The sequence below is a fragment of the Chaetodon trifascialis genome, chromosome 22 (assembly GCF_039877785.1).
Source record: "Chaetodon trifascialis isolate fChaTrf1 chromosome 22, fChaTrf1.hap1, whole genome shotgun sequence".
Classification (NCBI taxonomy): domain Eukaryota; kingdom Metazoa; phylum Chordata; class Actinopteri; order Chaetodontiformes; family Chaetodontidae; genus Chaetodon; species Chaetodon trifascialis.
Genome location: NC_092077.1, coordinates 3,746,240 through 3,770,945, shown reverse-complemented (window position 1 = coordinate 3,770,945; position 24,706 = coordinate 3,746,240). Strand labels below are relative to the sequence as shown.

The 24,706-nt window shown below is 44.4% G+C and overlaps 1 protein-coding gene across 4 annotated transcripts; it reads right to left on the bottom strand.

Moving 5' to 3' along the window:
- Window positions 1-1,056: 1,056 nt before the first annotated feature.
- On the bottom strand, window positions 1,057-23,907 carry ipo8 (importin 8). 4 transcript variants are annotated; one of them, XM_070992223.1, is made up of 25 exons: window positions 23,497-23,907; window positions 21,066-21,147; window positions 20,497-20,653; window positions 20,094-20,252; window positions 19,542-19,698; window positions 18,814-18,903; window positions 18,161-18,255; window positions 17,987-18,071; window positions 17,203-17,337; window positions 16,840-16,939; window positions 16,475-16,551; window positions 16,161-16,277; window positions 15,929-16,018; window positions 14,130-14,295; window positions 13,655-13,815; window positions 13,441-13,566; window positions 13,221-13,296; window positions 8,637-8,762; window positions 7,340-7,437; window positions 7,126-7,221; window positions 6,729-6,949; window positions 5,451-5,656; window positions 3,521-3,745; window positions 3,131-3,260; window positions 1,057-1,947 (listed from the first exon to the last, which is right to left on the bottom strand). In XM_070992223.1, coding segments are annotated over exons 1-25 (3,060 nt in total). In that variant the 5' UTR covers window positions 23,581-23,907; the 3' UTR covers window positions 1,057-1,946. The 4 variants fall into 4 exon arrangements, with proteins under 4 accessions (XP_070848324.1, XP_070848326.1, XP_070848323.1 ...); XM_070992225.1 differs by having other exon boundaries at window positions 13,230-13,296; window positions 23,497-23,874; XM_070992222.1 differs by lacking the exon at window positions 1,057-1,947 and having other exon boundaries at window positions 3,126-3,260; window positions 23,497-23,713.
- Window positions 23,908-24,706: the final 799 nt, after the last annotated feature.

Here is a 24,706-nt window from a genome sequence, read left to right as displayed (position 1 = left end):
CATGATCATGGAGCCACAGAGTGAGAATGTACACAAACACAAGTGAAGAAACCCGCTGTTGACAGCCCACCACCCTTCAGCCACAGTACAGCTCCTCTGTGCCTGGCTTCCCTTTGTTGTCCTGCACATACACTCACGCTGGGATGAGGGAAACAAGCATTACATACACAAGCTGCAGCCGAACACACAGGGAATACCAACTCAGAGCGAAGGAAGGAGGCCAGCATTGCACAAGAGGTTCTGGACACAATCTGGAGGATGAAAGAGGAACAACTGCCCCATCAGACAGCACTAACTTTTCAGGCTTCATTCAGCACTGAAGCCCTCTGCGTCTCACAGCTCTGCAGCAGTTACACGACCACAGCAAGTCCACATCGTCTGTACTCTCTCCTGCCTTCAACACAGAACATGAGTCTGTTTTTTCTTGTCAAAGCTCCTTATTGCTGCATGGTAATGCCATTCAAGGGCAGACTGATTTGAAAACTCCACACGTGCATTATCCTGTAATAGAAACAAACTAGCAATTCTATTAAACCTGAAGGCAGCCGTTGGTTTCCATTACCTAATAATGGAAATGAAGGAAGTATTATTGTTCCTACCTTCAAGGCAGCAGTTTAGCAAAACACCACTGGGAGTTCTAGCAAGAAGCTTGTTTTTCTGCTATAATGTGAATTTGAATGCATTTAGACGCCAGCGGCAAGCTGCCAGGAAAGGCGCCATCACCCTGTCATTTGACCATTTTGGTCCAGACTGAAGACTCTCAACTATCAGACTGATTGCAATCAATCAATCAGGTTAAAATTAAAAAACTAAAGGCAATCCAATCAGCCTCGGCTGTATTGTGTCAATATTTGCTAATCAAAAAGTCTCTACAGCCACAGCACTCCTTGAAGCTAAGTGCTAACATTTGCACACTAACATGCTCATAATTAAGAAGCTCATATCCTGATGCTTGGCAGGTATATTGAGTATCATTTGCTCATAAGCAATCGCAGCCAAAACGCTAAAGATGTAGTAAAAGGTTGGAAGGCATAAAAAAAGAATAACAACTCCGAAAAATGTTACATGAACTTTTATGATTTTCTTAAATTAGTTCTGAAAACTGTTACAAAACAAAATCCAGAGACAAACAGAAAGACAAAAAAACTCCCCAGATCCCTCTGTCACGTTACATTTCATATGTGACATCACAGCCAGAGGCCACAAGTCTTTGACCTGGACCTTCAAGTCCTCCGCGGTCTGTATTCAAGGCACCCTGACAGGAATGGGGCTCATCGCGCTCTTTGCAGGCCCTTTGCTTCATGAGATGATAAAAAGTGTTCAACTATAGAGAGACAGAGACAAGTGCTTACAGTACGTACAATCACACACACACTCTGATGTGTTTTACAGTTTCTCAGACACACACACAGACACACACAGACACACACAGACACACACACACACACACACACACACACACACACACACACACACACACACACACACACACACACACACACACACAGTTACTTAGTCACAGACCAAAGGACTGCACTGTACAAGAACTTAAACTAAGTTTGCTGGTCAAGGACATTTATATTTATAATGCAGACCTTTCTCTGGAGTCCACACACACTCACACACGCACACACGCGCACACACACACATGCACGCACGCACACAGGCCAACGGTCCTGTCCTGGTGATAGGAATATTCCAGTAGGGGCTCTTTACAGTGCACCAGGTCCAAACTGATATCACACCAACCCGGCCCCTGCTGCTCCATCCACTCATGCTGGCACCCCAGGACCTGCTTTTGGTGGGATCCATCAAGTCTGATATGGTCTGATCTGGACTGAGATAATTCAGGTTAGACTGAAATCCACTTCAGGTCAGGTCAGACCAGCTCCTCTCTCCTTCGTCGTCCTCCTCTGATTCTGCATTCACTCCCGTCTCCTTGGTGTTCTGAAAGCAAACAACCTTCAGATCAACTCAAGACTGAACAATCCAGCAGCTTTTTAACGGCTTCTGTGCTCAGTCTGTTGTTGTAGATGTCTGCTACGGAGCTCGGGAAAAGATTTTTAAAATTTCAAATGGGAAAAAAGTGGATCAACAAATGGATCTACCAAGATTGCAAGACTTCAAAATAAAAGCCTCAATCCAAACTGTTTGGAATTGGTTTGAAATACTGTCATTTGTTAAGAGTGAGCTCATGTCTGCATCTAGAGCTTGAGTCAGGACTTGGTTAGCCTAGCTTAGCATAAAGACTGGAGACAAAGGGAGACAGTTAGCTTGGTTAGCTGAAAAATGCACCCTCTAATGCTTCTAACCCTAGAAATAGTGAGGCACGGATGTAATGTAGGCAGGGTGGAGCTGGGTTTTTCATCTACTACACTGACTCTGTGTTTGTAGGGTGTGGTTGCACGCCAGCTTCACTTTGTGCATGACAGTGCAGCATTCAAGGCACAACATCAAACACAGATGATTTCTGAGCTTTTTCTTCAAGAGAGAAGAAAATCTAGTGATGAAGCATTTGGACAGACTACCCCACCGCTCAGCGGATGAACTGGATCTCTGATGTAAACATTCTGTGATTTTCAGAACACCGACGCCACTGAACACTACTGGGAAATTAAGTTAGAAGCATCAGTTCTCCTCAACACTGCAAACAGGACTCTGGGAAGCTGCACTCAGTCACTGCACCTGTTTCCAGCACATAGCTCCCTCATAAACCACAAACGCTGTTCTTACATTTCTGTTTGTGTACAGAGAAAATGAGGATTCAGCGTGCTCATCATGAGCTTCAGAGGTGTTGGTGGGGGAATGTTTCACCTTTGACACAACCAGGTGAGCTGTTTCCCCTCTGCTTATTGTCCAGAATGTAGCTCCATGCACACAGACATCAGACTGATAAACCTAAAGAGTATGTCTCCCAGAATGTTGACAGATTCTTTTAATAGTATGTTTTTTTAACTGTTCAGTTGTTTTTAAGGTGGATTTTCCTAATCTAAATCAAGGGTTGAATGTACAGATAAAGACTTGACTTCAGAGTTTTTGTGAATTTAGGTTTCTTAGTCAGTTAAGGTTTGTGGAGATTATGCTTTTATTCTGAAGGATCTACTACACAGCGGTGTGTGCTGCCTCTCACCATTGGCCCTTGGTGGCAGTGCTCCTCCTCTGCTGTGAGATACTATAGATCTCCTGCAGCTGCTTCTTCTGGTCATCGCTGAGCGGGGCTGTCAAACACTGGTACCAAGCTGCATCAGTGTTCTGGATCCCTAACACACACACACACATACACATACACACACACACACACACACACACACACACACACACACACACACACACACACACAAACACACACACACACACACACACACACACACACAGAGGGAGAGAGACATGTCAGGCCAAAGAAAAGGGTCTAGTGCGTTTTCATACAGCTGCAGCTACAGATGAAAAGATTAGTAGATCAGCATTTTTGCCGCCATGCTGCAGAGACGTGAGCACAAACGACAGACGAGTGATGACTTACGGAGGAGGGCGGAGGTGAAGAAGCGATACTCGTCCTCTCCATTGTCGTAGTCCAGAGGTGTGCTGTACTCCTCCAGGGGCGTTCCCTCGAAGCCGTCGTCATCCCAGTAGTCATCTTCGTCTTCATCATCATCCTCGCCGCCCTGGCCCGGCGGCATGCTGGACTGCTGCTGCTGCATGGTGTTCCGGTTCTCACTCACTTCATCTTCATCACTAGGAATCTCCTCTGCACATTCAGAAAGCAATGCAGCCATCAGAACCATCACACAATTCCATCCATCCATTTTCTATACCGCGTATCCCTTTCGGGGTTGCGGGGGGTGCTGGAGCCTATCCCAGCTGTCAGCGGGCAAGAGGCGGGGTACACCCTGGACCGGTCGCCAGTCGATCGCAGGGCATCACGCCAATTCTCTCTTTCAAGAGAGTGGGTGACCAGCCCGAGACCCACCTGTGCACTAACCAGGCTGTTGATTTAGCATCTTCATATACCACATCTGTCATCCTGACAGAGAAGTTCTCACTAACACAGATTTAAAGAACAGAATTTGGGAGAACTAAGCCTTTTGTGTGCATGGAAAAGGTCTTAGATCTTTTATATCAGCTATGACCAGAACCCACAGGGTTGTTTTTAGCTTGAAGTGCTGCTTGTGCCTAGGCAGTACCTGGATCAAGATAGCTAAGCTTGCAGAGGTGGAACGACCAAATGGTAAACATCACAGCTGACTCTCATAGGCTGACAGCCCTATCAATCAAGAAATCATCTCCTAAAACCTACTTTCAAGTGACACACCAAATCGACTTATAAATGTCCTCTTTTACAAGAGAAACTTTTGCAGTTACAGGGTTTTTTTGGTTCCAACATCTCGTGGCCACTAACCCACAACACCCTGATCACTGACATAAATGGGGTGGACAAAATATTAGAAACATCTCTTGGAATAAAAGAAAAAACCGAGCAGTACAATCTTCAGCCCACAAAATGAGCATAAAGTTGAAACAACACTTCAAACTTGGAGCCTTCATGAAGGTACAGTTAACTGCAAGCTTGTTTTATTGGACTGCATTAGTTTAGAGGCATGAAAAATTGGCATATGAGCGTATGCCTAAAGTTTACTGCAGGGACACTTGAAAAAATGGCCATTTACATTCAAAATGGCCATATATAAAAAGCTTACCAGATAAACTATAATATAATCACTATGCTATAATACATAATCATTTGTCATTGGTGTTTTTGTCTACTGATTTAAAAAAAACACAGCTTGGTATATTGAGATAATGATGTACAGTAACTGTTCGTATGTATGAGCTCTGTTTCTATAAGTACTCTCAAAGTGAATTTATATGATTTAGAACAAATATCTGACAGCAGTGACTGCACTAAAGCTCAGATAATGTTGTTCGGTTACTTGATATTCGCTCCATAACACTGTCCTTTTATATCCTTCCCTCATGACTGAAAGCACATTTCAAACCCAAACACGTTCAACCTTCACTGGAAGAAAATGTAAGCCTCTCTATTAAGAATACACCATTCTGAAGCATTTAATGTGCTGAAATCAATGCATTTTAAATACCAGGCCGCAGGAGAAACCCTTAGCCATCACCGTAGCGCTAAGTTAATTTATCAGTCTGCCCCACAAGCAGTAGACAAGGTTTAGGAATCTAATTCCTTTATGCTTGGCTGAGGAGCGGAGCCAGTGGGGGTGAGAAAGTAAATGTGGTGCAGCTAATTTGAGCTCAGGGCTGAATCAAGATTCAAGCAGTGGAAGATCGAATGTTGGCAAAAATGGAGAGTCACATTTCATTATCATCAATAAGCCAATTTCTTTTCTCCTCTCTGCATTCTTTCCGTCCTCAGTCTACATTAGTTCCTCCTCTTTTGTACTACAATATGTCCTCGTGGTGTTCTTTTCCTGATCTTTTCTCACCATTCTGGTCTTCATCCGGCACCCCTGCACGGGCCAGCAGGTCCGGTTTGTTGACCAGGCGGGAGGCGTAAAGGTGTTTGAGGCCCAGGAACAGGAGCAGGATGGAGGGGACGATCTGGGCTGCGACTCCCTCCAGCACCGCTGGCCGGCTGGGGAGCTCCATCAGCACGCTCAGGCCAATGATACACATCTTACGGTCGTGGAGCCTGGGGAGTGGAGCAGAGAATCTCATGTGTGTGTGTTAAGTGCTGAGCAGGAGCCACGATGTCCCGGGCTCAGGATGGTGACTGCAGCAGATGCAATGCACAGTAATAGTGACCTTCCACACCTGTAGCTCTAGCCTTAGCAGCTTAATGCATGGTACTTGTAGCTGTTGGGAGGGGTGCGATTCTATTGTCTATTCACACTGACATACTGACACTGATTGGAGCCCCACGGAAGTTTAATGAAAAGATCAATGAGTAAATAAAAATGAAAGTCCTGTGCTGCTTCCACTGCCTGCACAGTGTTCTGCCTTCAATGAATAATGTCAGCCTATTCTTTGTGATGCCCTGGGAACCAGCCAGAACTGGCCAGCTTCAGGCATGAATTCATGAATTTCATCATCAGTAATGATACAGCCGTAAAGATTTCCTTCAGTCACTGTTATAGCTGGATGAAAAACTTCTACCTTCGACTTCAGTGGCAGGGATTGTCTTTCAATAAATAAGCACATTTTTTAAAATTAAGTAGCAGCCACAGTAAGTAAGTAATTAAGTAATTACATACTGATTTATTCTAACCTTTGACTGTAAATGAAAACAGCTAAATAAATAGACTAAGCACACATGTCCACGCAGCAGGAGTAAGATGAGCGAGACTGAGGAAAAGAAGACTGGTGACTATTCCAGCACTGTTATTGAACTCGCTAACTTGTCAACAACTTCACTGCAATTATTAGAATTTAATGAATAAACTGCATGCACATGGAACGAATTTCAAAACATTATTCAAATTGTCTGCGCTGAAATTAAACCAATCATATCCTGTTTATTGCTGTTTACAACACAAACTCCACACAGAAAGGCTCTAAACATCAGGTCAGGTTCAAATGCACGGCCTTCTTGTTATGAGGCAACAAACTCTACCACCAAAAATGATGTGCTGTGACTCAAAGCTCCACTGCACAGTGTCGTTCTCTGCAGCTCTATGGAGCTTTGGTCTCCCTCAGCCCCTGACCCACAAACTCAGAAATCAGCCTACCCTAACTAGTGAAAAACAACAGAGGCCTCCCCTCACCCCAGGAAGAACTCGGTGTCGTTCATCCACTGGTTGATGAAGTGGGCAGTGATGGGCTGTGGGCTGTGTTGGAAGTGCATGTTGTCCAGAGTGTGGATGAGCAGGGCTGGGTTGTAGTACAGAGCAGCGATGGCCACCTGCAGGCACATGGTCCTCAGCTCGCTGGACTTCACCCCGCGCATCAAACGCTCCAGAACTGCTTCCACAAACAGAGGGATGCACTGCAGGTAGGAATCACAGAGAAATCAGGCTGTTACTCCTACAGTTCACCTTCTGGTGGGTCAAACCGCAGTGAAAACTCAACAGTCGCAGACCTCCAACCTCATGTGACATGTCACAAAGCCAGATTGGAATGACGAAAGTATGAAGGTCTGTACTGTGTGAGGTGGTTTCTGACCTGGTCAATGCCTCTGCCTCTGCACTGCAGGATGATGACCTCCAACAGCTTGGCAGCGTGACACTCGGCGTCCTCACCTGCATCGATGGTCAGCACCTACATGAGGGCAAAGGTGAAAACAGCTGATCAGTCAAGACTCAGCAGCAACTCTGGGAAAACACTCGTCACATTTTCTGGAACTGTGAGCAACAGATGAAGATATTTATAGCCTGACCTTTTTGCACATGCTGTAGATGACCTCTAAGTGCTTAGGGTTGGAGAGGAGCATGTCTGTATCCACGGTAACGTAGTTGTGCAAGAGAGGCATCATATCTGTGAAACAAAGACAGATCATTATTAACATTACCACCATTTTTCAGGGCTGGTGCGTCAACATTATTCTACAGGTACATTGCTTAAGATGTTAAAGTACTTTTTGGTCAGTATTTAGTTCTCTTAGAAAAGAATTCCTTTGAGTTTCTCATTATGGGATACATCTGCCCGTATATTAACAGATGCACTTATTCTATTACTCCTGAGGGGCTGACAGTTGTAACGGCTGCATCCTCTGCCGTCACATGTGGCAGATGCAGCTCTGCTCCTCATTCAAACACCTCTTCTTGCTTCAGAAGCCAGGCTTTATTTCACTGTATTCCAGGGCTAACTGCAGTAGCTGAACTGTCCTCAAGGCAGAGAGTACGTCCTACCATCATCATTGGTACATTTTATGCTCCTCTGCCTGTCTCAAAAACAGTACAGTACTGTGGCTTTGTTTACAAGATAGTGCATGTAGGATTACAGGTAGTGGCTCCTGCCGTCACATCACTATGTCAGAGCTAGTTCACTATTTTTATGTGCATATTGAAAATGTGCCAAATAACAGGCAGAAGGAAACACACCTAATGTATCAGCTCAAAAAGTGTGATGTATTGAGGCTGTCAGTCCTCTGCAGTGGCCACAGGTGGGACACCTTTTCTCTGCTCCCTTTCCTATCATACCTTCAGCTGTCTCTCTATCATAAAGGCTAGAAAAGCCCCCCCCCCCCCCAAAAAAAAAATAAAAAAATGTGTGACATGAGAAGTGTGAAAGGCGCCACTCACACTGACAAACTAACCCTGCTCTCTGGAATTCTGCTGAGCATTTTAGTATCTTTCAGTTCATCGTGCTCTGATCGACTGATGTGTTAATGTTTCCAGCAGCAGCTGGAACAGAAACTCTGATAAAGTGAAGAAAAGTGTCTTCACCAGCTGATGGACAACAAAACAGAGCAACTACTAAAGCCTTTGAAGAAATGACTGGAAGCATAACGTTAGAAAGGCGCAGCTTCTGTCAATGTTAAATATTTAATATTTATAATAATCTTGAATGGAAAACTATACATTTCCTTTTAGAATTTCCCAACCAAACAAATTCATTAAAATCAGCCAGATCAGCCATGATTTAACAGCAGCTTTGTATCACAACTTTACTTTTCCAGAGAGCATCTCCAACGTGTTAATGAGCGAGTGCACGTGCCCTCATGTGAGACATACCTGTGAAGTAGTCAAAGCAGTCGTGCTGGAAGACCTCGTACAGGACGCCGAGGAGCTGCCACATCTGGGGGGAGATGGTCTGACAGGTGAGGCCGAACGCCAGCGACAGGATCTCCTCGTAGAACTCTGCAGAGAAAGGACCGTTCATGAATCTCATGCATGCATACGCGTTCATAACACATCCTGTAGAACTAGAGCGAGGTAAGTGGAATGATAGGCAGCAGGATAACATCGTGAAATAGAACACTGAGGATTAAGTGTTAAGGATTGACACAGTGTACGATTGTGTGTACAATAAAGTAGCTAGCAAGCTAGCATGAAGTTCCAAACTTTATGTTTTCATTTGAAATAAGAGACATTACATGGTACCAGATCTGCTACTTTGTCAAGAGAAAGAAACAGCACAAGATGGAATCATTAAAGTTGCCAGGTGCATTGAAACTAGCTAGCAATGTGGATGGAAGACTTTTAAACAGCAATTTCTGCTGTAAGTAGTGGCTGTCGGGCACCGAGGCAGAACAAGTCTTCAACACTTTTGTGTTTGTTCAACCAGATGACAAAAACAAGTTTGATGAAGTCTTGAAGAAAGTCAGTGATCACTGCCTGCTGGAGGAAAAACAGCACATATAAAAGGTACATCTTTCGCTTGCGCATGCGGCACCAGGAAGAGCCATTTGATAGCTTTCTTGCTGACCTCCAGCTAAAAGCACAGACTTGTTATTTCAATGATTGCAGATGCTCTATAATTTGGGATCGCACAGTGTTTGGAACAAAAGACAAGAAGCTCCGGGAGAACTGAGTGAGAGGAAGTAGAACTCACTTTGGAGAGCGCTGTAAAAACATGCTGGGCCAGTGAGCCAGCATGCCAACATGTACTGACTTCTGATGAGCCTGCACAGAGCAGCGAGCCAAGGCAGCGAGGCGGCAGACGCCGCGTCAGTGACAGTACAACGTCAGGGCAAGTTTAAATACTGGGACAATGAGATGTTGACCTGCAAGAGATGCGGTGAAAAGCACAAACCGAGACAATGTCCTGCTTACGGGAAAGCACGTTCAAGTGTAAGAGAAGAAGAAAGGATGCTGGGTGGAGAAGAAAGAGATGACAGTGATGATTTTTCATCCTGTGATGAAGATGACAGCGCAGACATTGGCCAGACTGTCTGAAGTGGAGTGCAGTGGAAAAAAGACAAATGGATTCCGCTAGTAGGACGGTTTCCATCCACCTGATTTTCAAATGGCACACAAAATGCAACAAAGCACAACACAAGCAGACTTAGTGAAAATGAACATGACACTCATGAAACATGTGACTGAAACACCCACTGAAACATCAGAATGTGAGAAAATGAACGGACAGACCTGAAAGAGAATAACCACTGAGCCAGTGTTCTCCGACCCCTCGAAGGGATCAGAGCTCTACACTAACACCTCAACAGATGGGTTGGGAGTTGATCACAAGTGGCTGATTTCAATACGCTAAAAGAACCTCAACGACATGACGGGAGAGGCAGCGGAGCCGCGTGTTGGCTGGGTATCAACATGGACACTGACAAAACGATCGGCAAATGTGAAACAACATCTCTGACGCTGTGATTTCCTTTGATTCATGAGAGATGCTGAGGATAAAAAACTTAGGTTGACTGAGGGTTTCATCAGGACCGAAAGAGAAAAGCAAACTTTTTGGAAGATGAGATCACAGCGATGGTAGAGGAGACTGAAGCAGGCATCACACAGACCTGACTGGACTAACAGTGGGTTGACAAACAAAGCTGAACAGACAGCTGTCTGTGTCCCCTCTGCAGTGTAAGTTTGTACGTGCACAAAGACACAACTGGGGCTGATATTAAAATGAAATCAGCTGTGTCCAAAAATAATGACTGCAGGCCTGCTAATTCCTCTCACCTGTACGTGATCGTTCCACACTGATCACACTTTTCATGGAGCTCGCGCAAAGTTAACCACGGGCTTGGACATAAACTGCAGCACCTAACACAACAAGTGAGAAAATCACGTCCATCAGGTGTAGACTTCAAGATGATTCCCTCTTCAAAGTAAGCTTGTAAAAATAACCACTTAGAGGTATACTTCAAAAACTGATCACCTAGCAAATCTGCATATTGAAATATGGTGTGGATCAATGTCATTACTGAAACAATGCATCCAGACACAGATCACATTAATAAGCAGGTGGGAATGGACCCGTTGTTGTGGCAAAGTCACTGCGTACAATGTTATCAATTAAGTTGAAAAGGACCAAAACTAAAAATACTATATTCTATATTCGAGTTTCAGTAAAGCAGAATTACCTTTTAAAATTGAGATGTAGGCCTTTTATGATGGGATGGAGAGGAAAATCATGACTATATATGGACAAAGGTCAAAGGTAGCTGTACTTCGTGATCATCCTTGGTTGTATTTTTCTATTCTGACTTTAAAGAGAGGAACCGGGAGAGGATCAATGTTTGCTGCCACCCACAGGATGAAAACATAGTGTCCAGACTCCACTGTCACAACAGCTCAAACAGTAGATACACACAGCGGTTTTAAAGAAGCTGTAATAACTCTGAGGAACATCAGTGTGATTATGGAGGACTGCACTGGCGTGTTCAGCCCCCCCCATCCCACCCCTGGGGTTTCATGCAATATAGTAAGGGGTAAAGAGCACAGCTGTGCAGGCCTGCCAGTGTTTAAGTGTGGCGTAGATGTGCTGCAGAAAAAATGAGCTTGACCTCTCCATCTACCATTTTGTTCATGGTGACCCTTTCCTGCTGCGTTATTCGCCCCTGCCTGCGCACAGCCTTCCATTCTGGCAGCAGGAGGCGATCAGTTAATCCATTCATTAACAGAGTGGGAAGGCTCCAATCCTCCGCAAAGCACGCTGCTCCAATTAACAGGATCTGCAGTGCTCGCTGCTCACACACACATACACGCACATGCATGCATGCATACACACACACACACACACACACTCACGTTAGCTTTTCATCACTTCCGGGGACATTACATAGACTTACATTCATTTCCTGTAGACTTCACCTAACCATAACTACTACTAGCCTAAAATGTAATGGTTTATATTATGGGGACCTGCATTTTGCTCCCACAAGTATGGTGAGTCCCCACAATGTGACAGTGGAAACAGACAGATTCATGACCACACACACACACACACACACACACACACACACACACACACACACACACTAACAGATCATGGCATACACACACAGTTGAACCTGGTCGTAGCAGCACTCTTTTAAATACAGTCCTGCAAATACTTTTGTATCATCACTGTGTTGTTACTCGCAGTATGCACAGCTGCATGCAAATGGATAATTTAGTGGAATATTTCTTTTCATTGGCCAACAGCTCAACAGGAATATGAACTTTCTTTGGATTAAGGGCAAAAACTGGATTATTTGGTGCATGTAACCATCATCAGTGTAATTGATGGGGGGCTGGGGGCTATCTACAGTCCTTCTTCTGGGCAAAATTCCAAATCCCAAAAAGCTTATATGAGGCTTGAGTTAATCAGATCAAGTGGAACTCTTCCAAAGCTTTGTGTTTTAAATAAAGATAAAATAAGAGAGGAAAAAAGATGCGAGTAAGCGCACTCATGGCCCCTCTTGGCTATGGGGAGTCTGTTGAGGAACTGGCTGACAGACAGCGAGCACATCTGCTAGCATGTTCACTGCCAGTCGACCAACACTGACTGTGAATTTGATGATGTTGTTTCACAAAAATAGTTTGGAAAAACAAGATCTCTTTCATAATCAGTGTTTTTGTATTTGAAAGGATTGCAGTAATTATTACATCTGAACAAATATCTAAAGTACTCTGCTTTGTTAAAACTAAAAAAACGTTTGGTGACCCTCGTCCACAGCAGTGTTCGTGCTTCTCTCTGACCTTTGCTGTGCTTGTTCTGTTCTCTAATGCATTTCCTCCCTCATAAAAAGCTGATTTTTGAAGTATTTAACATCCAGCATTGTTTGCAGTTTCCTTCTTCAGGAGTGTGGACTACGTCACGCATGCGAACGTGGATCCTTGTGTGTGTGCACGAGACAAAGTGGGGACTTACTCATTAGAAAATGCTTCTTTATATGACTAGAGGTTAAACAAAGAAGAACAGAGAAATGCAGCAGGTGTGGAGAAATCTATTAATTGCTTTAGAACTTCAAGGACAGTTGTGTTGTCTATACAGCCACTAATGTCCTTCTTACAGTACATGCTTTATTGTACAAGTAGCCTCACTGGCAAGAACGCTATTGAAAAGTCGCGTACCAATGCCTTGGTCCCATGACATGACCATTGCTTTGCCCTATGTAGCAGGCGTGGGCCATGTGGAGGACAGGGGAACAAAAATAAATGTATCTCTTTACCCAGTGCGAAGCAGCCAGAGGGGACGCAGCGGCAGGTCAGGGAGCACATGAATGAAAGAAGCAAACTCTTCATGAACAACCGAGAAGTCCATGAAGTGAGAGGGGAAAAAATCTAAAGAGCAAGCATCTGAATAAGAGTACGTACGTATGTTTGTGTAAGTGAAGGTGCTCATGTGAAAACAATGGACCGCCCGCGCACACACACCTGCCATACCTATGATGGGCTTCTGCAAGACCAGACCGATCACCTGCAAACAGATTCCCTCCAGCTGCTGAGTGATCTGATGGGGAGAATGGAAAAATATAGAGTATTAAATATCCCAACACCACGACAGTATGTTCAAGCATTTTAAGAGACAGCGCTGTAAGCATGTGTGTGTGTGTGTGTGTGTGTGTGTGTGTGTGTGTGTGTGTGTGTGCGAGACCTCCTTGTGGTCCTCCATGACAGTGAGGATGGTGTCAATGGTGCTGAGGATGCCCAGCGCCATGACAGTCTTGTCCTCGTTCTCCTCGTACTCCTCACTCTGAAGAACCCTGGTGAAGATCTCTGCCTGCCAAAACACACACACACATGTTACACACACACACACTTGAGGATTACATGATTTCTTTTGCAGTTCGAGACAGACATCGAGGTACCAGGTTCTGAGTCATGTCCACAGCGATGGCAGCCACCTCCTGGTTGTACTCGCAGATCATCTTCTGAATGACATTGGTCAGGTCGTCGTTCTCCGTCTCTTTCACCACATGCAGCAGCTCCTGCATGATTGGCCGGATGTATGGCCTGATGTACAGCTTGGCTACACAGACAAACACAGAAGTTTTTTATGACGGTATATGTAATTTTATACCATCACACATATCGATATGATGGTATTGAATTACACATACAGGCTTGTTTAAACCTGCCTGATCAGACAGCTGTAGTGATGCTGCCTTACTGTATATTGCAGTTTCCCCTGGTTTCAAGCTCTTGCTAAGCTAAGGTTGGCTAACAACATCCTGACTCCAGCTCTGTACTTAATACACAGACATGAGACTGAGTCTTACAGCAGTATTAGCTGATTGAAGTATTTGTAACACTGTAAAGTAGCATCCACACTCCTCCACAGACCTTGCTCCTGGTTGCTGACCAGCGTCTGCAGAGCGATGGCGGCTTCCACTTTGACGGGCATCTCTTTGTCGTCGATCAGGTCCTGTTTGACCAACTCGACGGCGTTCCTCAGTACCAGCTCGTCGTGGAAACGCAGCGGGCTGAAGCAGTGGAGCACCCAGCATGACTGCCAAAAGCCAGCAAAAGCAGACAGAACAGATCAATACCCAGACACGGTTCATCTCAGTCCATCCAGTGTTTTCAGATCTCTGACATCACCACTGCAAGTGTCCGCCGCTGCTGCCAATGATGCCCCACCGGGTGTGTCCGTTTCAATTACAATACATCTGTAGTGGTGAAGAGATTGAAACACTGACTCACATTGACTGAATGAACCACCCAGCAGGACTGTAGGGAGGAGAGCCAGTTAAAGCAGTAACAAACAGTCCTTAAATCAACATTTATTTTACAACAACACGATGAAATTAAAGGCAAAAAACAACGTCAGCAACAACATAAAGCCTCTAAATCATGACTTATGACCCACTAGTGGTGTATTCATCTGCAGACACCCTGCTCTTTGCCTGTATTTTTTTTCTTGCTTTCTCCCGCTGACAAAAACTGAAGGAGAGGATGAGGATGAAGAGTGATGCGGCCTGTTTTGTGTTGAGCAGGTAGGTGTCAAACCAAGCACTATGGGCTCATAGTGATACTCAAGTGCCCCGTTTCTGCCACTCAAAAGCAGCGCTGAGCCACACTCACGTAGGGTAGGCTTCAGGACCATGTGTCCGCTGCTCTGTGACAACTTAAAAGAATTTCTGCAGCAGCAGTGTGGCGCCATCTGCTGGAAAAACTACAGCAATAATTCAAGTGAAAAGTGCTATTTACCTGAATATGGAAATGACCTGCATCACAGCTATTTCTCCTTCTTGCAATCTTTCTTTCTCTGTGCTTTCTGTTCCCCTCTAAGGGTCAATTATTCCTCTGTCTAACTTCACTATGGTTAAACTTTAATTCCTTTATCACTTCTTTATAACCACCTCTAAATGTCTTCATGCAAAAACAAGATTTAAAAAAGTTAAAAGTTTCCAACAATATACAAAGTAATTTTTAAAAGGAAACATTTTCTCAAGCAAATGTAAATGTGATCACATGCACTGAAAACTGGTGTTAAACTTTTCAAATGCGCACACAGTTAATGTGGCTGGTAGCATCTATTGGAGACCCACGTGCTGAGGCAAAGTTGGCGTATTCAATATTGAGGTAATAATAAGAACAACCAGAGTAGTAGGTTGGATGTGGGAAACAGTTTTTCCAGGTTGCTTTGTGTAAAGAATATAGTGATATGAATTTTAGGTCAGATTGCCCTCTCTTACCACTCAACTACCAGCATCTTTCAAAATAAATGTAATTAATTGCTTACAGTCACAAAAAGAAATATGGTAACTAATTATCAGATTAAGTTCACTCAAATATGTCCACCTTCTGCTCACTGAGCGCAATTCAGAGCTCAGGGCAGATTTTTCTGCTACGGTGCTTTAAAAAGGAAGGGGTGTAAAATATTTAGATTCACTGCTCAGCATGTCTGATAGTAGTGAAACAACAGCTATTTTCCTGATGAGAAAATAACTAGAGTACCCACAGTCACACTGGGCTAAACCACAACACCCGCAGAGAAATCATAATCAGTCCCTGCGATGTACTGTGGACACCACCTGGGTTTAAGGTCCAGAGCACTCTCTCGGCTTCTCTGTGACATACTATAAAACTGAACAAAGGAAAGAATTAGCCCAGTGACACAGAGACAGGAGGTTACTCACCCTGGCTCGCAGGTAACCCATAGGAGAGTTGAGCAGAGGGAAGACATAGTTTTGCAGCATCAGCTCCATCTGCTCCCTGTACATCCGCTTCTGTGGGGGTGAGGCATACATCCATACAGCACAGAGATGATTAAAACACGTGAGAGGCAGCAAGAGGAATAACATAACTTTACATTTTAAAAGGTTGTTCTCCAGGAAACACACGCAGGAGTGTATCTGTGAAGGTGTGTACCTTCAGTAAGAGCTCAGCCAGGGCTCCAATGCAGTGCAGGGCCCCATCCTTCCTGCGGGGGTCAGCAGAGGGGTCCATCAGGATCTGGTGGCAGAACTCCATCATCTGAGGAAGAACCTGCCAAGGGGAAGGTACAAAGGTGACATGTAGAAAGGGCTGAAGCAGAAATTCACACTGATTGTACTGTTGGTACTCGAGTCTCTGCGGCTGAGAGCTGCAGCTGAATGTCTTCAAAAGATAACGAACTCAACAAGTTCTCAGTGCTGCACTCAGTTCCTCTGGCCTCTGGCCTGTGCTAAAAAGCTCCTCCTCACCTCCTTCCTCTTGCGGGCAGCTTTACACAGGAGGCTCTGGGCGGCGGTGGCTGGCAGGGCGTGGTCATCATACAGGTCTGCAACAGAGACAAACACACAGTCAGTCCACAGAGGACGGGAGCAAACAATATGTTGAAAAACTCACTTTCTGTGAGTTTCTCCTGTACTCTAATAATCTCTACATTACTATCAAATGTTGCTGTTAGCAGGTAAGTCAGACAATCATCCGTTAACTACTGAGAGCAGGATGAGATCTGTTGGCTCAGCAAGCTGACTGACTTCAACTGTCAAATGTAGGTTTGAGGGATCAAGTCAGGTAAGACTTTTAAAGGTATAACTTCACCCTGGGATGTGAAGGTACTCACTGAACTTCATGCGGATGTACTCGTAGGGGTCTTCCTGCCAGAGCTTCTCATCCTCATCTTTGTAACACATGAGGGGGAAGACGACCTCCTGGCATATGGCCTGTAAGAGTTGAATGTGATAATCAGGTACTTGAAGCCATCTCATTGGCCTCTGGGAATTTGTGATTTATTTTTTTTTTACTATTTTCTAACATTTTATTGAGCGAACAATCAAAACAAACCAAAAACAGATTAGTAGATAATGAAAATAATGATAATCATCATCAACAGTTTGTTAGGCCTCAAGGATACACACAGTGTGCGAATGTAAGCATACCCATTAACAGACTCACTCCGCATCAGCTTCCACCATGCTTTCCCTACCTGCATGTGTGGCTTCATCTGCTTCCAAGTCAGTGAGTGTGACAGGCCCTGGTTGAGGTAGTTGATGCACTGCTGCAGGACGCGAGGTGTAACGTACTGCTTCTGCCGGTGCTGGTCCACCACCTTCAGTAGGACCTGGACGGACAACACAGCACCCAAAGGGACAACAGTGATGATAAAGAAACAATGACGTGACGATAAGCCAAACCTGCACTTTGAAAAAGCAGCACAGTTCATGCTGAGTGGTGCCCATTAACTGCCTGGTGAACAGGAGACCACACAGCACTAATCTGCACGCACAGAAGGAGAACACATGAACGAGGCTTTCCTCAACAGTGCAGAGGTTTTGCTTGATGGACTGCAGAGGAAAGACACCTTCATATCCAGGATTAAAGAGCTGCTCAGAGGAGCGTTACTGAAATGGTGGAAAATGTCGACATTCAGCAAACCACTGCGCTGACAAATACAGCGATTTTCTGTGTAGCAGTGCATATAAGTGTGGACATTAATGATATCCTACATCTCACAGTCAGCTGACAGCAGGCCATTCAGAGACACATGCAGCTGAAAGGACCAAGATGCAGGCCAGACACACTGTCAGTGAGCAGCAAGTGGAACTAAGTGTCAGTGCACACGGTGAAAATAAAATCTATGCACATTAACAAACGCCGCTGGCAAACCGGTCATCTTCATCTTCATCTTCATCTGTAAACTGATACTCATCATAAAAAAGGTTGCCAACCCTGATCTACACCAGCATCAAGTCTCAGTGACACATGCTTACCTGCTGTAAGCCCACTGCATATGTCTTCAAGAAAAAGTTTGCAAACTCATAGTACTCCTTTGTCACATTGCCCGGGCTTCCATACCTGTAAGTCAGAGCAGAAGCACGTGATTGGCTGCTAACCTCCCTCTGCTAATCTGTTTCCTGGTGACGTGAGAGCAACTGTGGACTCACCGTTCAAACAGTCTGGTGATGATACGCAAAGCCCACTTCTTACACTTCCACCACGCCAGCTCAGGACGGTCGTCCTCGTCCACCTCCAGCGTCTCCTAACACGCACGCACATGCACACGTGCACACATTACAGAAATCCATTACAGGAATAACAACTGATTGCTGCCACCACAACCAAAAAATATGACTGCACTGGTGCCAAGTCGTAGCCTGGTCAGTGACAATCACTGACACCAGCGGTGGGTGTTTTTCTCCTTTTTACACCATACAGACGTTTCTTGTTTTAAGAACAAACCAACTTATGTTAAAACCAGAAAAGTTTGCTTTAATAAGATAAGCTGCAAACAATCATTTGGTATCTAATAATATTGACATAATAGGAAAATGTCTTGTGTGAGGGCTGATCTCAAGAACCACGCTGGTTTGGTTTTTAGTTCAATGTTGTCCCAGACAATTATACATATTGATATATGTGTATGTGTGTGTGTGTGTGTGTGTGTGTGTGTGTGTGTGTGTGTGTGTGTGTGTGTGTGTGTGTGTGTGTGTGTGTGTGTGTGTGTGTGTGTGTGTGTGTGTGTGTGTGTGTGTGTGTGTGTGTGTGTGTGTGTGTCTGTGTGTGTGTGTGCGTGCGTGCGTGTGTGTTTGTGTCTTACAGCTGGGACGTCTCGGTCCATTATGGCTCGGAGGATTTCCATCCACTGAGTCATCACTGTGTTGTTGATCAGCTGGAGAGGCAGCGAGTACTGCCGGACAGCAATGAGGATTGATACTGTCATCATCATCATCATCATCATCATCATCATCATCATCATCATCATCATCATCATCATCATCATCACACAGGAGCTATTTAAAGTCCTGGACAAGCTTAAATGCCTCAGTCTGACAAATAAAGTTGTACAGTTGTGCTTCTTTTCCCCAAAGCACCATGGGAAAATTCGTTTTATCGCCCGATCTGTCCAGACATTTAAGAATCTCCTCAACATCCTAAAATTGGCTCATTCGCAGTGTTTCCTGGTTTGTTACACTGATTTCATTTTCTTTGTGGAGAAGGAATGACGAGGAAGTGACACATAAATGATAAATGGACTGATGGTGGAGGCTTCCGTGCAAGGCACCGACCTGCTCACCAGGAAGGACACAGTGCTTTCTATCCAAAGTGCCCCACAATGATTCCCTGCACACCCAGGGTGTTGACAGCCGTCAAGAGCAGTCAAGAGCAATGTGGGGTTCAGTGGACGACCCCCTGTCCTATCACCACAGGTTTCTGCCTCCAGTTCTGCTCCAGCATTTCTGAATCCTGTGGTCACTGTTCATGGCTTTAATCGTGTGCTGACACACACACACACACACACACACACACACACACACACACACACACCTGTACAAGAGCGTGGAAGATCTTGAGGATCTGCTTCTGGATGAGGACAGAGAAGATGGTGGAGTCGACCAGCAGCTGGCTGATGAGCTGCTGAATCCTCGGCAGGAAGATCTGCATTGCAGCCAGCAACGGCTCCCTCTCATCTGCCTTCCTGTACCTGCAGTACACACACGCACACACACGCACAAAGACATATCTTATGCATGATATATTCAGAGCTACTGGAAGGAATTAGACTCAGTGCTTCATCCCAGGATCCTCTTTGAAAGGATTCAAAAGTACACCTACTAACACCTTTAAAGTGTACCAGTTAATAGATTAGATCTCATTTGTTTAATCTCAACACAAGCAGGGACCTAAAAACAACAACTTGTTGACAAGGAAACACTATCTTTTAGCCACCCCAGAAGTATTTTAAGGCTAAGATGACCTCACACCATAGCCTTACAATGACTGAGGTCATCTGCAGACCTGATGTGAGGGCTAATAGCTCCCCAGGAGGGATGTTCAGAGTGGTGGGGTGGAACAGAGGAACATGAACAGGTTACTCACTCGTATGTTTTGACCAGCTGGTAGAGAGCCAGCAGGCTGCCGTACCAGCTGCCGCTGTTCTGAGACTGCAGGTACATGCCGATCTTGTCCACTATGGCGGTCCAGCGGCCGGGGAAGTCGTGCTTGATGATGGCTCGCAGACACATGGTCAGCTGGGCGCTGCAGATAGAGCAAAAACATATGGTTGAAAAACTTTGCATCCAATTGAAAATCTAAGCGATGAAATTAGATTTTAAAATACTCTCCAGATTTTAATGATGTTTTTCTAAAGAAATAAACAGGGTGATGTATTATGATCACAGTAAATATGAGGTGCAGTGATTATTGATGGAAACAGATTTGTCCTCAATGAGTGAGTGTGCGTGTGCATGTGTGTGTGTGTGTGTGTGTTCAGTCTTCGTACCGTATTGACTCTGGACAGCGGATGATGCCCTCCACGATGTGGTCTCTGATCTGCTGCCGGTCGTTCTCATGAATATTGAAGGGAAAGACGACCTCACCCAGAGACGGCTCTCTGTCCTGCCAATACTGACTCACCATGTTCTTCAAGTAGATGGCCGCTACACACACACACACACACACACACACACACACACACACACACACACACACACACACACACACACACACACACACACACACAGTCAGGGAATCAGGCAAGCATGAACATACGGACACAACTCTGCACTGTATCCATCCAGATGAGCAATCCCATGAGTCAGAGAGACCCTCCTGATGCCTGAGTAACGCCAGGCTTATGCACACATATCATGAAACACAGCTCATCTATTTAAGACAGACTTCACTGGCAATGTCAGGTGCAAAAAAATTAGTTGATGAACAACCTTCCTGATGAACAGGACCAATGAGATTTCTTTATGAAACTGTGTCAGTATTATCTTGAAACTGAATCAAGATGGAAAATGTATCAGAACTTAAAAGAAATCAACCAGGACTGTTGTGGAGTCTTACCTGCCTGGCGAACAGGAAACTCCACCTGCTCTGACACGATGATCTGAAGCAGGGTCGGGGCGAAGTTGATGATCTTGTAAGACTGAAACACACAGAGCAGACAGATGGGCCTGTTTAAAATGAAGACATTAAACTGTGTGTGTGCACAACAGAATGAAGCGTCGTGGGCCTGCATGATTAAAACATCAGTTACTCTACCTATAATTTATCAAGAGGTCGTTTTTATTCGTCTGTCAAATGAAAGCACCTGCTGTCCTCAGACCAGAATAATCAGTCCAGAAAAGAGATGAGAGAGAGACTGAACCAAATACACTTGAACAAACGTGAAAGGAAAAAAATAAAACACAGATTAATAATATCAGTGACCTTTCACAGATGATGTTTAGCATAAAAGACATTTAGTACACTTTAGGTGATGTAAGGTCTGCAAGGCTCTGAAGGGTTTCCATTTACAATAAAAAAAAAACGTTCAAATAGATTACACTACAAACACAGTTTGAAAAATCAAATCTTCAAGCCACTGAGAGAAAGTGGATGTTACCAACAAGGCAAAATCCTACAAAATAAGTGATGTAAGAGCAATTCAGTGTCTTTGTCTTGTAGTTAAATTTTGGGACACTGAAAACTGTAAATAGCAGACAAAGCTGAGGAAACTGGAGAAAATATTAGACAAAGATTTACGGAGCAGTCCTACTATTCCTTCAATTAATAATTGGATGAGTTGTGACATTTTTCACATTTATCATAAAAATACACAAGTACATATGAGTGCATGTCAGCCAGCCACTCAGCAGAGAGTACTGTGAGTATAATCTCAACCTGCATAAAACTTAAACAGGCACTGGACGACTTTGCACTCTTTTACTCTTTTAATCAAATTCGAACACCGAACTCATCATAAAACTTGAATAAATCTGTTTCTGAGAGGGTTTATATCTCACAAAGACATATGGTGGAAGGTGTTAAGGTGGAAGCTCAACACAAAAATGACAAAATAAGAGTGAAACATAATGCTGATACTGAAGATAAAAGAAATTAGCTTAAGACCTATTGTTTGTTCTTCAATCAGTCAATCAAAAGTATGATTTGTGCATTTAGGACTGAAGCCAGACACTTCTCTCCTGCATCCTTCATGTACACTCATGTTCAGGTTATGCTCAAGCTTGACAAATGTTTTGGGGAGCCTGAATAGCTAAGTGGAGGACTTTAGCAGAAACCAGGATAGAGTGGCATGTTCAGACCTGATCCAGGTGTACTGATCACTGCCATGTGCATGCACAGCTGAGCAGCAGTTCAGACAGTGAAACAAACATATGATAAATAATCTACACGCTGAAGTGAAAGTCAAAGACACAGCGGTGGTGGAGAGGATCATAGGAGCCGTGGTTAGATGGAGAAGCTGAACCCAGCAGTGACAGAGGCAGCACAGTCCAGGCTGACACAAACTTCAGACGATCTGATACCTGCACATGTTCTCATGTCATGTACACAGAGCTGCGTTCATCTGGTTGCCAAATATGATGAAAACCAGGATGAAATTCAAACGGGCACACCTATGAACATACTAACCATCTGACTGAATACTGACTACTTAGAGCAGGTAACAATCACCGGCACAGATCACAGTGCCTGCAGCTCACACGCCTACTGATCCTACGGGTCCAGAAGAGAGTCTCTTTCTGGGGATTTGGGAATCTCAAGTGCAGTTAACATTTTATAATACAGAGATAGACTAAAGTAATTTGTTGCCATTGACTTTGATTATTTTCAGGACAAGAAAAACAAAGAATTATATGTAATTGAATAAATAAAACTCATCCAAATACTGTCCAACTACTGGCTTAACTTTATGGAAAGAGGAGTGGATTGAAATAAATCTGGAAACATATTTAAATTGATGAGGTGGACATAGGAGCCAAACTGCCTTATGATGTTAGGGTCCTATGATTCTGTAAAGATCAACGGATTTCTGAATGATCCTACCTGAACCAAATAACATTCACATTTTTATTAATCAATTATTTTAGGGGCCCTGATCTTTTACGTAGCTTATACGGATGATTTGTTATGTTGACCGGTTACATAAAGTCACTGCAGCAGCAGAGCTCTGCATGTGTTTCTCTGAACTCCAGTGTTGACATGACAAAGTTTGGCTCCCACAGCTCCTGATGGCTGTCACATCTGACTCCTATTGTTCTTCGACGCAGCCGCCTGAGTCAGCGGGGGTGACAGTTCAGTCAAAGTGCTGATCACAGGCCTGATATAAACTCCCAAACCGGGGCTGAACAATCAGCAGGCCGATGCCGAGCAAGACCCCCAAAACACGGCCTCCCCTCTTCCACAAACACCGGTGTTATTTCTGGGCCAAAACGGTCCACGATGCCTCCCACCCGGAAAAAAAACAAACAAAAAACTACTTTAGCTCACCCACCTGATTGAGCTCATTCTCCGCAGCTATCCTCAGATTAGGGTCGATAGTCCCCTTCAGAGCCTGGATTATCCGGTTGGGATCCATATCCGTTCAATTCCACGGTTCCTTCTGTGTTGTTAGTATCCCATACGTGCACCGCTAGCTTACGTTTCTGTTTTATATTCAGTCAAGCGTTATGGATCCGCACTCACTGTGGCCCGAGCGGGGTCAAAACCTCCGAGAGTAACGAACACAACTTCCGGTCAGTACATTCAAAACAAAAAACCCATTAGCTGAAATACAAATGTGTACAAATGTGTTTTGAGCAGTGCGGGCGCGTTCATTCTGAAAGCACAATTCTTTTCCCTCTGTCAAACTCTGGCTAGCTCGACGGACAACGGTGGCCCTGCCCCGTTTTACCGGCAACCGACCGTCGGTGGACGTAAAACAAAGTAAACAGACAATTTACGGTCGTACTTCTCTTCTTCGTCGACACAGGGGCACGTTGGGGGTGTTGCCGCCCCCCTGAGGGCTTGAACTGCTATTGCTCCCGCTGCAGCCGCGTGCGCTGACTCCGACTGGTCACTGGCTGAGCTGACGGAGAAAAGCAGCACGTGATGACACAAACTGCTCATTTGTGCATTAATCTACGGACAGCCAAGTGATCCAAATGAAATAAAGACTTTCTGGAATGAATACTCAAATGGTTACGTACAAAACCCCTGAAACTCTGCTCATCATCCTTTCTTTCATCCTGCGTATTTTCACGATGAGTCCATGGCAGGTTATATCACCATCTTTTATTTCATTCCAGCAGTTTTTATATCGAATCAAGTCAATGTTGTACATCCCAATATCAGAAATCACAAATTTGCAACAAGGGGTTTCAAATATCTTTTTCCCAAAAGTCTACTTTCAGTTCATCGAAGTCCCCATCCATTCAAAAATATGTTTGTTTGTTTGTTTGTTTGTTTGTTTGTTTGTTTGTTTGTTTTGTTCCTTCAATTTAATGTTTGAGCTGCACTGCACAAAATGATATGAGTTTGACACCAGAAGACTGTTTCCACATTCATCTGCTAGAAGTGGGATGCTTCTCTGTGCTCAATGAAAATCCAGTTTTAAAGATGAGGCACCACAAAGAGTCTGCAAGTCGATCCTGCTCAGTATTGATCTTAAGCTAGTGAAGCCTCCAAAGCACAGAGAGAAGGGGCTTTTCAGTAAAGCATCTCCT